At 46.6% G+C, this 12,260-nt stretch overlaps 1 protein-coding gene across 1 annotated transcript; it reads left to right on the forward strand.

The window, feature by feature from the left end:
* PSMC6 (proteasome 26S subunit, ATPase 6) lies at positions 7-10,561 on the forward strand. Its single transcript, XM_021402670.1, has 14 exons — positions 7-152; positions 872-951; positions 1,315-1,354; positions 1,504-1,556; positions 4,720-4,787; positions 5,247-5,361; positions 6,240-6,327; positions 6,454-6,515; positions 6,611-6,734; positions 7,078-7,139; positions 8,147-8,267; positions 8,346-8,426; positions 9,966-10,037; positions 10,376-10,561. Exons 1-14 carry the CDS (start codon positions 26-28, stop codon positions 10,492-10,494), a joined length of 1,212 nt encoding a protein of 403 aa, XP_021258345.1. The 5' UTR covers positions 7-25; the 3' UTR covers positions 10,495-10,561.

Here is a 12,260-nt window from a genome sequence, read left to right on the forward strand (position 1 = left end):
GGCGCGGGGCGGCCCCCCGGCGGCCATGGCCCTTCCCGGCATTCCCTATGAGCGGCGGCTGCTCATCATGGCGGACCCGAGAGACAAGGCGCTGCAGGACTATCGCAAGAAGCTGCTGGAGCACAAGGAGATCGACGGGCGCCTCAAGGAGCGTGAGTGGCGGCCCCGGCGGGGAGGCCGTTCGGTGTCTGAAGGCCCTGAGGGGAGCCCCGGGGCTGCCGCGCCGCGCCGCTGCCCGCGCTTCGTCATGGGCCCGGCCCGGCCCGCGGGACGGCGGCCGCGCTGAGGGGGGGCGGGCGGGGCCGCTCCTGAGGGCCGCGGGATGGGCCTGTGCTACGCAGAGACACTGATGGGGAAAGCCTGGAGAAGGGAAGGCTCCCGGGAGACCTCAGAGCGGCCTTCGGTGCCCGAAGGGGGCTCGTAAACGGGGAGAGCACCTTTTTACGCGGCCTGATAGCGATAGGGCAAAAGGGAAGGGCTTTAAACTAAAAGAGGGGAGGTTTGTGTTAGGTGTCGGGGGAAATTTTTTCCTCGGAGGACAGTGAAGTGCTGGCACTGCTGCCCAGAGCTGTGGGTGCTCCATCCCTGGATGTAGCCGAGGCCATGGATGGGGCCCTGGGCAGCCTGAGCTGGTGTGAGGCGTCCCTGCCCCAGAACTAGGTGGTATTTAAGGTTCCTTCCAACCCAGCCCCTTTCTGCGGCTCTGGTCGCAAACCACTGTGTTGAGGCCCTGCGGTTGTTGAGCAGCAGGGTGACTTGCCTGGTGTGCCCAGTTTCCACCTGCTGCTTTTCTGCTGTGCAAGGGCCTGGTCCCTGGTTCCTGCAGGGCTGGAAGTTGTCAAAACTTGCGTTTCTCTCTTTCTTTGTCCAGTAAGGGAGCAGCTGAAGGAGCTCACCAAGCAATATGAGAAGTCAGAAAATGATCTCAAGGCCTTGCAGAGTGTTGGGCAGGTATGTAAGAGGCAATGTCGTAATGGCTTGTGGCAGTGGACGGTGAGCTTGCCTAGAAGTAGCTGGAACAACTTGCCTGGCAGTTGTTAAGTTCACTTTTATCACAAAGGAAAAGTAAGTGGGAATAGTGCAGCAAACAGAAGGGAGGACCTTGCCATCAGGGGCTGTCCTACCAAGCATATCGGTTAGAGAGGTTTTCTTTGTTTGTCCTGGCTAAGGGAAATTGTTAAAAGAAATTAAAGCCCTAGTGTGAAGCTTGAAGGAGGAGAAAGAATTTCAAAGCCATCTTCTGTGTTCTGAAACAAATGTTGTTTGGCAAGGGTGGTTGATCTGTAGGCTGATACTGCATTTATTCTTTTGCAGATTGTTGGCGAGGTGCTTAAACAGCTAACAGAAGAGAAGTGTAAGTACACGGGACTGTTTTGAAGTTCTGTAAATAAACTTTTGCAGTGAACGTTCATCTCAAGATGTGCAACTGTAAAGAATCAGAAGTGAAATTCAGAGCTGTGAATCAAGTTAACTTATTTTTCTCTGTGATCTTTTTTCTCTTAGTCATCGTGAAGGCTACCAATGGACCAAGATACGTGGTTGGCTGTCGCCGTCAGGTAGCTGATTTATGTGAATATTCAGAAAGAGATTGCTTTGCTCTTGAATATTAGCATGGCTTTTGATCGACTGAGTTCTGAACGGGATTAAGTATTTCCTTCTTTAAGCTGTATGTGGCTATTTTATACAGGTAGCTGCTTGCTCTCTCCCTTCCTATCTGGCAATAGCATAACTTCTTAGTTAAGATAAAGTAATTCAGAACACTCCTGCAGCCTTGCAAGTATTTATCCTTGTCACTGATTTGAAGGTCAGTATTTCTGCTGGATCTTGAACTCTGGAAATAAATCGTCACACCTTCAAGCTGTGAAGAATCTCCCTTGCCATGCTGCGAACACAGCCTGATAACAGTAATGGTCCTATGCTAAGCTTTAGATGTAGTGCTGTATAACTATATTTTTATATTTTTTCTAATACTTTTTGCACTCCATTTCAGTAAATAATTATGGTAGGCAACACCCCTGTTCTGAACACTTGATGAAAGGGTTTTGTCTTTAACAGCTTAAAGCATCTTAGTGCTTCTCGTTTGCAGGACAGCAGCTTTTTTTAGATACACCATAAAAGCTGGCACACTTACATGGAACCTTGCTTACCAAACAACCCAGCTTCTGATACTTTTGCTTTTTACTTTCTGGTTTTGTACAAAAGTGTAAGTAATATGTTGCAGAGCTGCTGGTTGGTGAGTTGAACGATGAGCGTGACCCATTTAAGACACTGTAAATCAACAATTCTTTACAAAAGCCCCATATTGCTGTGGTGCCACAGAACTTAGTGGAAGAGTCATTCTGGGGAGTGAGACTGAATCTTCAGTTCCATTTTGCTAGGCTCATCCCTGAGTTTCATACGTAGGAGCAAAGAAGCACACGTATGAAATGCAAGACTGTAAGGTATCTCCTATAGAGAGAATTATGGCACTGAGAAAGGATCACCTATCCTGAGAAGGCAGCAGTATTTTACTTAATTGATTTAATGCATAAATAAGTGCAAGTACTTCTTCACAGCTGTCACCTCTCCATGCATCCTGAGCTGGTTCATGTGCTGGAGGGCGGAGGAACTGCGGCTGTAGTTCAGCACCTCATGGTTGTAGCACGTTCCCTTGTATAATGGAAGCTGTGATGGAGTTTCTTCTCATTAAGAGGTGCACGAATGTAGGCTTGACAACAGTTGCCTTTTCTTTATCTTTTGGCAGGAAAACTGATCCTGCAACTCATTCTGCTGAAAGAAAATGCTTGCAAACGTTTCGCAGTAATCCGATTCTCTGAATTAAGCATACTCATGCCTCAGAAAAATGTTTGGTTCCTTCTGATGAACTTAAGCCTCGTAATAGAACTTGAATGCACACGTTAACCACCTCCATTTAGATGACTCACCTGTAATGGAGCTGTGGTGACTGTAGGAGGCGCTGAGGCAACCATGAAGCAGCAGCCCAGGGAGCCTATCACTAGAATAAAGGGAATATTCTTCTGAGACAAGTGCACTTAATTCCACTGAGGCGTGTTTTAGGTTTGTGTTAGTCCTGAGGTTCTTTGTTCCAACAGAGAGAAACGCTCAGGAGTAGGTTGTGGCTGGATGAGTCTGACCTTGCAGCGTGTACTTTGGAGTTTGTTCTTGTGCAAAAAGCACTCTTTGATCTTAAAAGATCCACGATTTGATCGGAGAGACCGAAAAAGCAGCGGTAACGGTTACGTGCCTCGATGTTTTGAAAACTTCTCAGGGAGTTTTGCAGCCTGAAAGAACAGCTTTTGATCGGGGCCCTCGTGGCTGTGCTGTGCTGCTGAGGAAGGAGAGCCACAGGGTGTAAATGAAAAGAAAATTGCTTCCCTATCTGAAGTGTGCTTCTGAAGGAATTCAAGGTCAAGTGCTTTCTTTTCATCTTCTCGCTGCAGGATGACATAAATCTAGCGGGCAGTGTGGAATCTGATATGATTTCGAGCTCCTACTTATTTCTGCTGGTTAGGCAGCTGAAAAGAGGTTTTATCAGTGACTCCAATCAGGGAGGAGTGACAGCTTGATCCTAAAGGCTACCGGAGACTGAGTAACCCATGAGACCTTGTAAATCTCCCAGCAGGGGAGCTGGGAAGCTTGCTAACAGTTGTAGAAATCCCCATTGTTCAGATGGCATGTTGGTAAAGCTCAGGATGAATAGGTTTTATATTCCTCACGTGTAGGTTGAGCACCTCTTTAAAAACAAAGGAACGAAAACTGTGACAAGGTGATTTCCACGAGTCTCGTTCACCTCTGCGGTGTGGGAGAGATGAGGCTGGGAAACCTCGTTTAGAACAGCAAAAACGGGGTGAGGGATGCAAATGAGCAGCTTTAAACCCAGCAGAAATTAGTAGGGTATGCTACAGAGTGCTGGGATAGGACTGCTGGTATCAAGCTTTCTTTAAAACTCTTAGAGGTGAACAGGAAGGCAGAAACTTAAGAGGCAGGCGGGTAGGGCGTCTGAGGTGAACAACAGCAGGGAAACAACAACCGGAGCGACTGACTTTGAAGGAGAGGTATAACTGTGTCTGTAAGGATGAACAAAGGCTTGGAGGAGACAGGTCAGGAACATCTCTGCACCCTTTCTGGCAGCTCAGAAATGAGGAAGCCGTTGAGTAGAGCGGTGGCGAGCTCAGTCTCCAATGAACAGGCTGTTCCTGGTGTGCTTAAAGGGTTGCGTGCTTGTTTTGAAGCAGCTGGTTCTGTCCTGTGTTGAGCAGAGGGGAGGATTAGATCCCTTACTAATCCTTTCAGATTGACAGCAGTTTAAAACAAATTATATGTACGTATGACTGAATTATGGTCTAGAGGGTAGTATTTACTTTCAAAAGTAGCAGAAATAAGTTAGTGACCTGCTGTTCAAGATCTCTTTCAACATCAAAAAATTCTTCCTGTTTTAGCTTTACTGGCATCCATGTGTGGCAGCTTACAGGATCCTTGGGCTAGACCAGCTCCTGGCTCACTTCTAGGTGCCTGTGAAATAGCTGGCCTGCTTCTTCATAGCTTCACCATTCCCAAAAATGGTGGTGAGCTACAAGCAGTGTTTACTAGAGCAGCTGCTTGGCGTGTAGCGTAGCAGCCTTGTTTCTTCTTGTTTTACTGAGCACAATAAATGTCTTGGCTAAAACCAAACATTGTTTGGGTGTGTGGTTCTAACAGAAGTATCTTCTTTGTTACTAGCTTGACAAAAGTAAGCTGAAACCAGGGACAAGAGTCGCTCTGGATATGACCACTCTGACTATTATGAGGTAGGCTTCTGCTCTGTGGCTGTTCTTCTACTCCTCACGTAACCAGGGAGAAATACCTGTATGAACAGATTATGCAAAAGGCTGAGTCATCAGTTGTGTAATATTTTGTAGAAGTTTTCTCTAAAGCAGTGTTTAAGGACAAGTACTTGGACGGGAGTCTTCTGTATCTGTTTAAAAAGGAGTTGGTCTTCCAGGGGGAAAAATACTCAGCTACAACTTGGCCTTTTCAGCAGTTTTTGAGCTTCTGTTTCTGTTTGCTTTAAAGCTTTTTAAAAGTTAGCTAGGTTTGGGGTTTGTTCTGTTTATTTGGTTTTTTCCAACAAATATCTGTCTTGTTTTCAAGGTGAAGCAAGGAAAATAAATAACTCCTGTACTTGCTGTAGGATTTATTGCAATAACCATATAAGTACCTGCGCAGTAAAACATCCTTACTCCTATTTTTTTTTTTTATTATTCCAGATATTTGCCAAGAGAAGTGGATCCCCTGGTTTATAATATGTCTCATGAAGATCCAGGGGATGTCTCATATTCTGAGATTGGAGGGTTGTCGGAGCAAATCAGAGAGCTGAGAGAGGTATTCAAATCCGAACAACGCTACCAAACAGTGGGATGTGCTCTGAGTCAAGTTTTTCAGGGCATAAATGTTTTATTGATGCTTGTCCTAAACTATCATGAGACAGGCTGCTAGAGGATCCTATCAGATGAGTGCTTCACACATTTCATTAGCTTGCACCTCTTTTTCCCTACGCTAGTCGATAACTTCTGAAGTGTTTAAATGTTTTTCAGCTTTGTAACTGTGGTAAATAGCAATGTGATCCCAGGATGCTGGTGCATTCATACTGAAGTAATCCTGTTAGTTTGGGCATCGGTGCTGCAGGCTGTGCAGTCCTGCCCAGGAATGTGGGAGTTGGAAGGCTAGCTCGTGCTGTTGTGAGCCAGCTGGCTTTAACACAGACTGTGTGCTGTACACACCTGACAGTAGCACGGAAGGGTTGTGCTGAGCACCACTGCCAATGAAGAAAGTCCACAATGAACTTTTCACCACAATGAAGAAAGTCTTTTCAAGGGGGTTTGAAGGATGCCAAGCCGTTGTAGCTAAGGGAGTACTGTGAGGGCATAGTTAGGATTGGCAGCCAACAAACTGATTTTGCACACAAGGTGCTGGAATTGCTCTGGGTATTGTGACAGTGGCAAAGCATGGTTTGAACAACAAGCATCGAGGGAAATGGGCAGTTGCAGAAGTGAAGTCTGACCAACGAGGGCAAGATTGAGGATTGGTCAACTAGGTCAATCAGACATCATATTTAACAGTTTCTCATCCAAAATATGCTACACAGAGAGCTAAAAATACAGATGTATTGGAAAACAGGCTGGCAAGCGTTCCATTATCCTCCTGAGACCTCTTGTCTGTTTTCAGACTGAAGCAGTCACCATTTATTTGTCTCTTCCCAGGTAATAGAACTGCCACTTACAAACCCAGAACTGTTTCAGCGTGTGGGAATTATACCTCCAAAAGGCTGCCTGCTCTACGGCCCCCCTGGTGAGTGGTTGGCTGCAAATAGATCTTGCCTCTTTTTCCTGCTCACTGTGGTGGGGCAAGGCTTAAGGGTGATGCTCAGACTTGTTGAGTTACTTGTTAAACATCATCAGTCTCTTGTCTGGCCAGGTACTGGGAAAACACTTTTGGCCAGAGCTGTTGCTAGCCAGCTTGACTGCAACTTCCTAAAGGTAACGTAACCTTGCTTCTTCACACACATGCATGTGTGTGTGCTTAATCTGTTTGCTGTACTGCCTCTTCACTCGTGTCGTCTGGCTTTCAAAAGGTGGTGTCAAGCTCCATCGTGGACAAGTACATTGGTGAAAGTGCTCGACTGATCAGAGAGATGTTCAATTACGCCAGAGATCATCAGCCGTGCATCATCTTCATGGATGAGATCGATGCTATTGGTGAGGCTCGTGGCCTGGAGGGTGGCTGTAGGTTCTCTTAACGTTCAACTCACTTATCAAGCAACTGTCTCTGCTGTGAACAAACACGCACACTTGCTGTCTTTATAGAAGAAATGTAACAGGACAAAGAGGTCCTTCCATCTGGAGCTATTGCAGCTAGCTTAGAACCATAACTATTTGCACGTGGCTTAGATTTTTCTGACTGTATCAAGAACTTTAAAACGAGTGCATTTAAGCAATTCTTCCCCAGTCTTTCTCTTCTCATTAAGAGGGATACCTAATTGTCTTCTTACATAATGTTGTGTGGAGGCCAAAGTAATGATTTGGGTTTGGTGCGCTGCAGGTGGCCGCCGTTTCTCTGAAGGCACCTCAGCTGACAGAGAAATTCAGAGGACTCTGATGGAGGTGAGTGCCCAAACTCTGGTTACACGTCCTACACTCAGTGTTAAATAATTTTCTGAGTTTAAATAGTTTTCTGAGTTAATGTCTTAAGCTAAATTGATGTAGGCACTGCTTTGACAGAAGGCAGCTGCACATCCTGATAACTCAGCTGTGAATCTGACTTAGAGATTAATTGAAGGAGCCGTTTCAATTGCTGAAATTGTTTAAGGACGTTTTCTCTTCTTCCTGTGACGTGGCTTTGCATACTGCATCTTTCTTGATCGTTTGGAGCTCTTCCTCTTCCTTCAAGAGGCAAAGGAGAGCTTGTATCTTTTAATCCCACAGACGCTTACTTTATAGAATCTTAGGACTTGTTCAGTTCTCAAAACTAAGAGGAGTAGTGTTATTTCTTTGTTTCTGTACCGAGTGCTCTGGCAAACCTGGCTGTGTGAAGAGAATTCCTAAAACACTAGTGACAATTAAGTCTCCCACTAGCTTCAGAATTCTTCATTGGCCCATGTTTGCAAACAGTTTGTCCGCTGCAAAAGAATGTATCTGCCTTACATAAAGAATTAAATCGTTGTGATCAAAGAACAAGTACTTTGAATCTTCACAATGAAATGCCTTCATATGTTTATTAGTATTCTAGAGGCTGTTCTCCAAATCTAATTTGAATGTCCTGGATTTAGTGTATTGCACTTGAAATGTGTCAGCCAACGACTGGGTCCTCCGGTACTCGCACTGTTTCCATGGCCATATTGTTTTAGCCAAGTCTTTCACATTTGAGCTCTGCTTTGTTCCATATCTTTTCCTCTGGACAAAGCATTTTCAGTGTCTCTCTTAAGCTCTGCTTTATTACTCACAGAATGTGCAGGGAGCTGTGGCCTTCTGTTAGAAGGCTTGTAGTGTTTTTCTGGTTTGTCTGTACCACTTCTATTAACTCGGTGGAAGTATGTACGTGGGAAGGAAGTGCAGCAGATCAGGCTAGAGGGTTTTGGCTTATTTAAAAACAAACTTCTCTTTTCTTCTAGCTGTTGAATCAGATGGATGGATTTGATACTCTGCACAGAGTTAAAATGATCATGGCTACTAACAGGCCAGACACACTGGATCCTGCACTTCTGCGACCTGGAAGGCTGGATAGAAAGATCCGTGAGTTCAATGGCTGAAAGGATATTATCTGTATGAATTATGCTGTGCTGCTTTTATTGAAGTTGTAATTCTTTCCAGATATCGATCTACCAAATGAACAAGCCAGGTTAGATATTTTGAAGATTCATGCGGGTCCCATCACTAAACATGGGGAAATAGGTGAGTGTTTTTAGTTATTTATATCCTGCCTGGGTATCCTACTTTGGCTTGTAAAAATGTGAAGGGCACGGTTGTAAACCAGAAAGGTGACATGATTCTCATCGGGTAGTTTTCTGTTGATGCAAACAAGCAGCATTTCCCTTACCCCTCCACCCCCCCAAAAAAAACCAACCCAAAAAACATTAAAAAAAACACCCTACTGCAGTGGTCTGAAAATAAGAAGCTTTAAAAGTCAGAGAAGCTTAACTTTGGAGTTTCGAGATGGCGTAATGAAAACCTTACTGTTACCTGAAACCCAGCTTGTCCTTGGTTACTGGTGTAGAGGTGTCTCTAGAGCATAGAGGAGAGCTATCAAAACTGGGGAAGTTCATCTCATGACTGGGTTACTCTAAGCTTTATTCTCACAGCTGAGTTTCAGAGCCTTCCTCGAGAAAGCTGCAAGTGTGATTGGACTTGAAAACAATGTTGGCTGCCTTGTATTTCAGCGAGGCTCCACAGGCCTTGCCTGCTTATTCGCAGCCCCGTGCCACCCCCCACTCCGCCCCCGCCTTTTGCTGACACGAGCTATTCATGCAGCCAGGCAGCATGATCTGGATAGTGGAACTGATCTCGTTCACCATCTGGCTGCATAAACAGCTGCAGCTCAATAGAGGGGGTGGCTCTGGAGTGGGAATGAGCTGGGGGAGGGCGAGAGGATGAGGGCTGCCTTTCTTAGCGGCGCTGTTGGCTTAAACGTGCATCAGGCTGTTGTCTAAGATACAAAAGATGCTCCAAGGCAAATCATGAACCTGGGGTAGTGTGCTTTGAGCTGTTCCTCTGTATCTTTGGGGACTAGAGCTAAAGCAGGGTAGGGTCATTCCCTGATACCATTTAGCAAGGTGAGGTGTAAAATGGGTTACAAGCTAAACTTCTGAATGTGACGTGGGAAGGCAGTGGTGCTCAGCTGTGACTTCCTGGAAGGAAGTCCAGAATGATCTCATCAGAAAACGGGGTGTTCATGGCATTAAAACCCTATGATAGATGAAAAAGTGATTTTTAATGTGCAGCACTGAAGGCTCAAGTGTGTTTTGGAAAGCCACTGTAGAAACTATAACCATAGCTGTTGCTCTTGGTAAGTGTATGTGCATAAAATATCAGGCTTGGCATCTCAAGGCGTTTTAATACCTTCTGTAGGTGCACTTCAATAGGGGACCGAGCTGGTCGCTTGGATTGAAGTTTGCTGTTCTGCTTTTTATATTGTTTAAATGATGATTTGAACGCTTCCTTGATGCAGATTTTCCTGCGTTTCACGTTGCTGCTTGCAACGTCCAAATCAGTAACTTTGAGATTTGACTGCGTAATGTGAACTTCCAGCTCAGATACGTTTATTAATTAATGGATGGGTTAATACAGCTGGTTATTTCAGTTGAGGTAACTTAGCAGCCCGTCAGTTTGCATGGAAATCAAAGCGTTCCTTCGTGAGCTGGACGTGTATTTCAGCAGCACCCGCATGGAGAAACGTGAACTTACTTCTGATTGACATCTGTGTTTTGTGAACAGATTATGAAGCAATTGTGAAGCTTTCGGATGGCTTTAATGGAGCAGACTTAAGGAACGTCTGCACTGAAGCAGGTATTCTCTTAATTTTGATGGGCTCGTTTGATTCATGCTTCACACTTCCACACTCGATCCGTTTCCCACACGCTGCTGGCAGTGCAATCAGGAAGTCAGCAACGTTCTGCACGCAGCGCTTGTTTGCTGGCACTCCCTTCTTGCATCCCTTCCTTAAGGGGTGGTGTTGTCCTCTTCCCGGAGGATTTATTACATGATATAAAAGACAGATGTAAAAGTTTGTGCAGGGGGTGTAGGACAAATCCTTTCTGCTTTCGTTTGAGCGAGAGCTCACGTAGCATCTCCTCCGTGCTGCTGCTGCGAGGAGCACCCCCTTACCGTGCCATTATTCTTCCCAGGTATGTTTGCCATCCGCGCCGATCATGACTTCGTGGTTCAGGAGGACTTCATGAAAGCTGTGAGAAAAGTGGCCGATTCCAAGAAGCTGGAGTCCAAGCTCGACTACAAACCTGTTTAATTTAACCGTACCGTTCGTCATGGATTGATGGATTGCGGGTTAATGTATTAAAAAGAGAAATAACGTACCTCGTGGTTCTTATCATAAGGTGTTTGTATAACGTGTAGCTAGTCATTTGGTAACACTAGTTGCAAGCGTGGGCTACTGAAGTGTTTCCTGCACAATTCTGAAATACAATATCCCTTGCAGCCCAGGTGAGGTCAAGGCGTGGAGGTGTGTTCTCATAGCAGTTACCGTGTGAGTTGATAAAAGTGCCCGAATGGTGTAGCAGGCTTAAAGAAAGTCAGGTCACTCCTTGACTTTTTTTTTTTTTTTTTATATATTGGTCAATTTCCTTTCATCAGACAATTGAATAAAACTTGTTTAAATCAGTTTATTCCAGCGTGCTTTCTCTGCCGCTCTCTTGGAGAGAGTTAGGTTATGTCTTGGGTATTTGAAGAGCGGCTCTTCTGTGGTGCAGTCGTGTTGGGATCTTTGGATACATACGTGAATACAAACCGAAATGAGGCAGTTCTTTCCCCTCAGCACACAGGAAGGAGAAGTGCTGTTTCCTCCTTCCCTGCTGAAGTCAGGAAAGAGGAGTTGGCTGAGCGAGCGTTGGTTACAGCTCTGAGTGCAAGAAGTGAACAAGCCTTCGGGAATGTGTGCCGTCCTCTGTTCTGGGGTGGCTGTGATGGATAACACCGGTTTATTGACAAAAGCATGGAAAAACTGAGCTGGATCTCTTGTCCCAGCTCCCATTTCAGTTGCTCTATCCAGACTGGAACTTTCTAACGTACTTTGAACCTGTGCTGTTTCAGCCACCTGCAGTGCCATACCTGGCACCACCGGAGCTGCCAACCTGCCCTTGCCGTGCATCTGCCAGGGCTGGGATCTGGCCTTCTTGCGCTCCCCAGGGATTCTGCTGCAGCTGTTGGAGCAATCATTCAAACAGAAATAAAAACCTTGCCGAAGACGTTCTTTTCCTTGAAGCCACCTGTCACCGTGCGTTATTTTTTCCTCATCGGCTCCACGCGGAGGGGTGTGTGTGTGTGTGTGTGTGTGGAGATGGGTGCACGGCGCAGTAAGTCAGCGTGAAGCGTTAGGCTGGAACAGTATTAGGCTGTACTGCTGGCTACTCCTCATTATTCTAATTGGATTACTTCAGGCATGCTCGGCTGACAGGATAGCACGTTAGATTAACTCCTGCTTTACTGGGAAACAGAGCTGAGTAGCATCTCCCTGGCCGTATTTTGTTCCCTGTCGCTATGAGACACAGCAGAGGCAGGGGAAGGTGTGGAACAGCTGCAGCAGGACGGGCCCTGCCTTCATGCTGATGTTACAGGCCCTGCTTAACACGAAAACTTCCTAGCGCGGGTGGGTGAGGAGAAGGAGACGCAAATTCCAGCCTTAGTGCTCCGCTTCCCAATGCAGCTCTTACAGAGCGCGGTGCACGGAGCTGTCACGGTGACAAACACGAATCTCCGTGACGGGCCGCGCACCGGGGCGATGGAAGAACGGGGCCGAACCTCTCGCGTTACCACGGCTCCCTGTTGCCCCGGCAGTCCCACCTCCCCCTGGGGCGCTGCTGCCGGTGTTCGCGGAGGGAACCGTCCCTCCGGGTCGGAAAACGACCCCGTCCCGGTGCCGGGCGGCCGGCGCTCGTTGTGGCAGCGCGCAGGGCGGTTGGCCGGAACGGCTCCGTCCGCAGCGAGGGGCGGCGGACGAGCGCCAGAGGGAACCGCGCGGCCCCGATGACACCGAGCGGCGGAACGCGGGGCGGCCGC

Source organism: Numida meleagris, chromosome 6 (assembly GCF_002078875.1).
Source record: "Numida meleagris isolate 19003 breed g44 Domestic line chromosome 6, NumMel1.0, whole genome shotgun sequence".
NCBI lineage: Eukaryota > Metazoa > Chordata > Aves > Galliformes > Numididae > Numida > Numida meleagris.

Excerpts from the sequence above, each read along its gene's own strand:
- PSMC6 (XM_021402670.1), top strand. The coding sequence starts at position 26 with ATGGCCCTTCCCGGCATTCCCTATGAGCGGCGGCTGCTCATCATGGCG. Across the intron at positions 1,557-4,719 it reads TGGTTGGCTGTCGCCGTCAG|CTTGACAAAAGTAAGCTGAA; the intron begins GTAGCTGATTTA and ends CTTTGTTACTAG. Across the intron at positions 8,427-9,965 it reads CACTAAACATGGGGAAATAG|ATTATGAAGCAATTGTGAAG; the intron begins GTGAGTGTTTTT and ends TTTTGTGAACAG.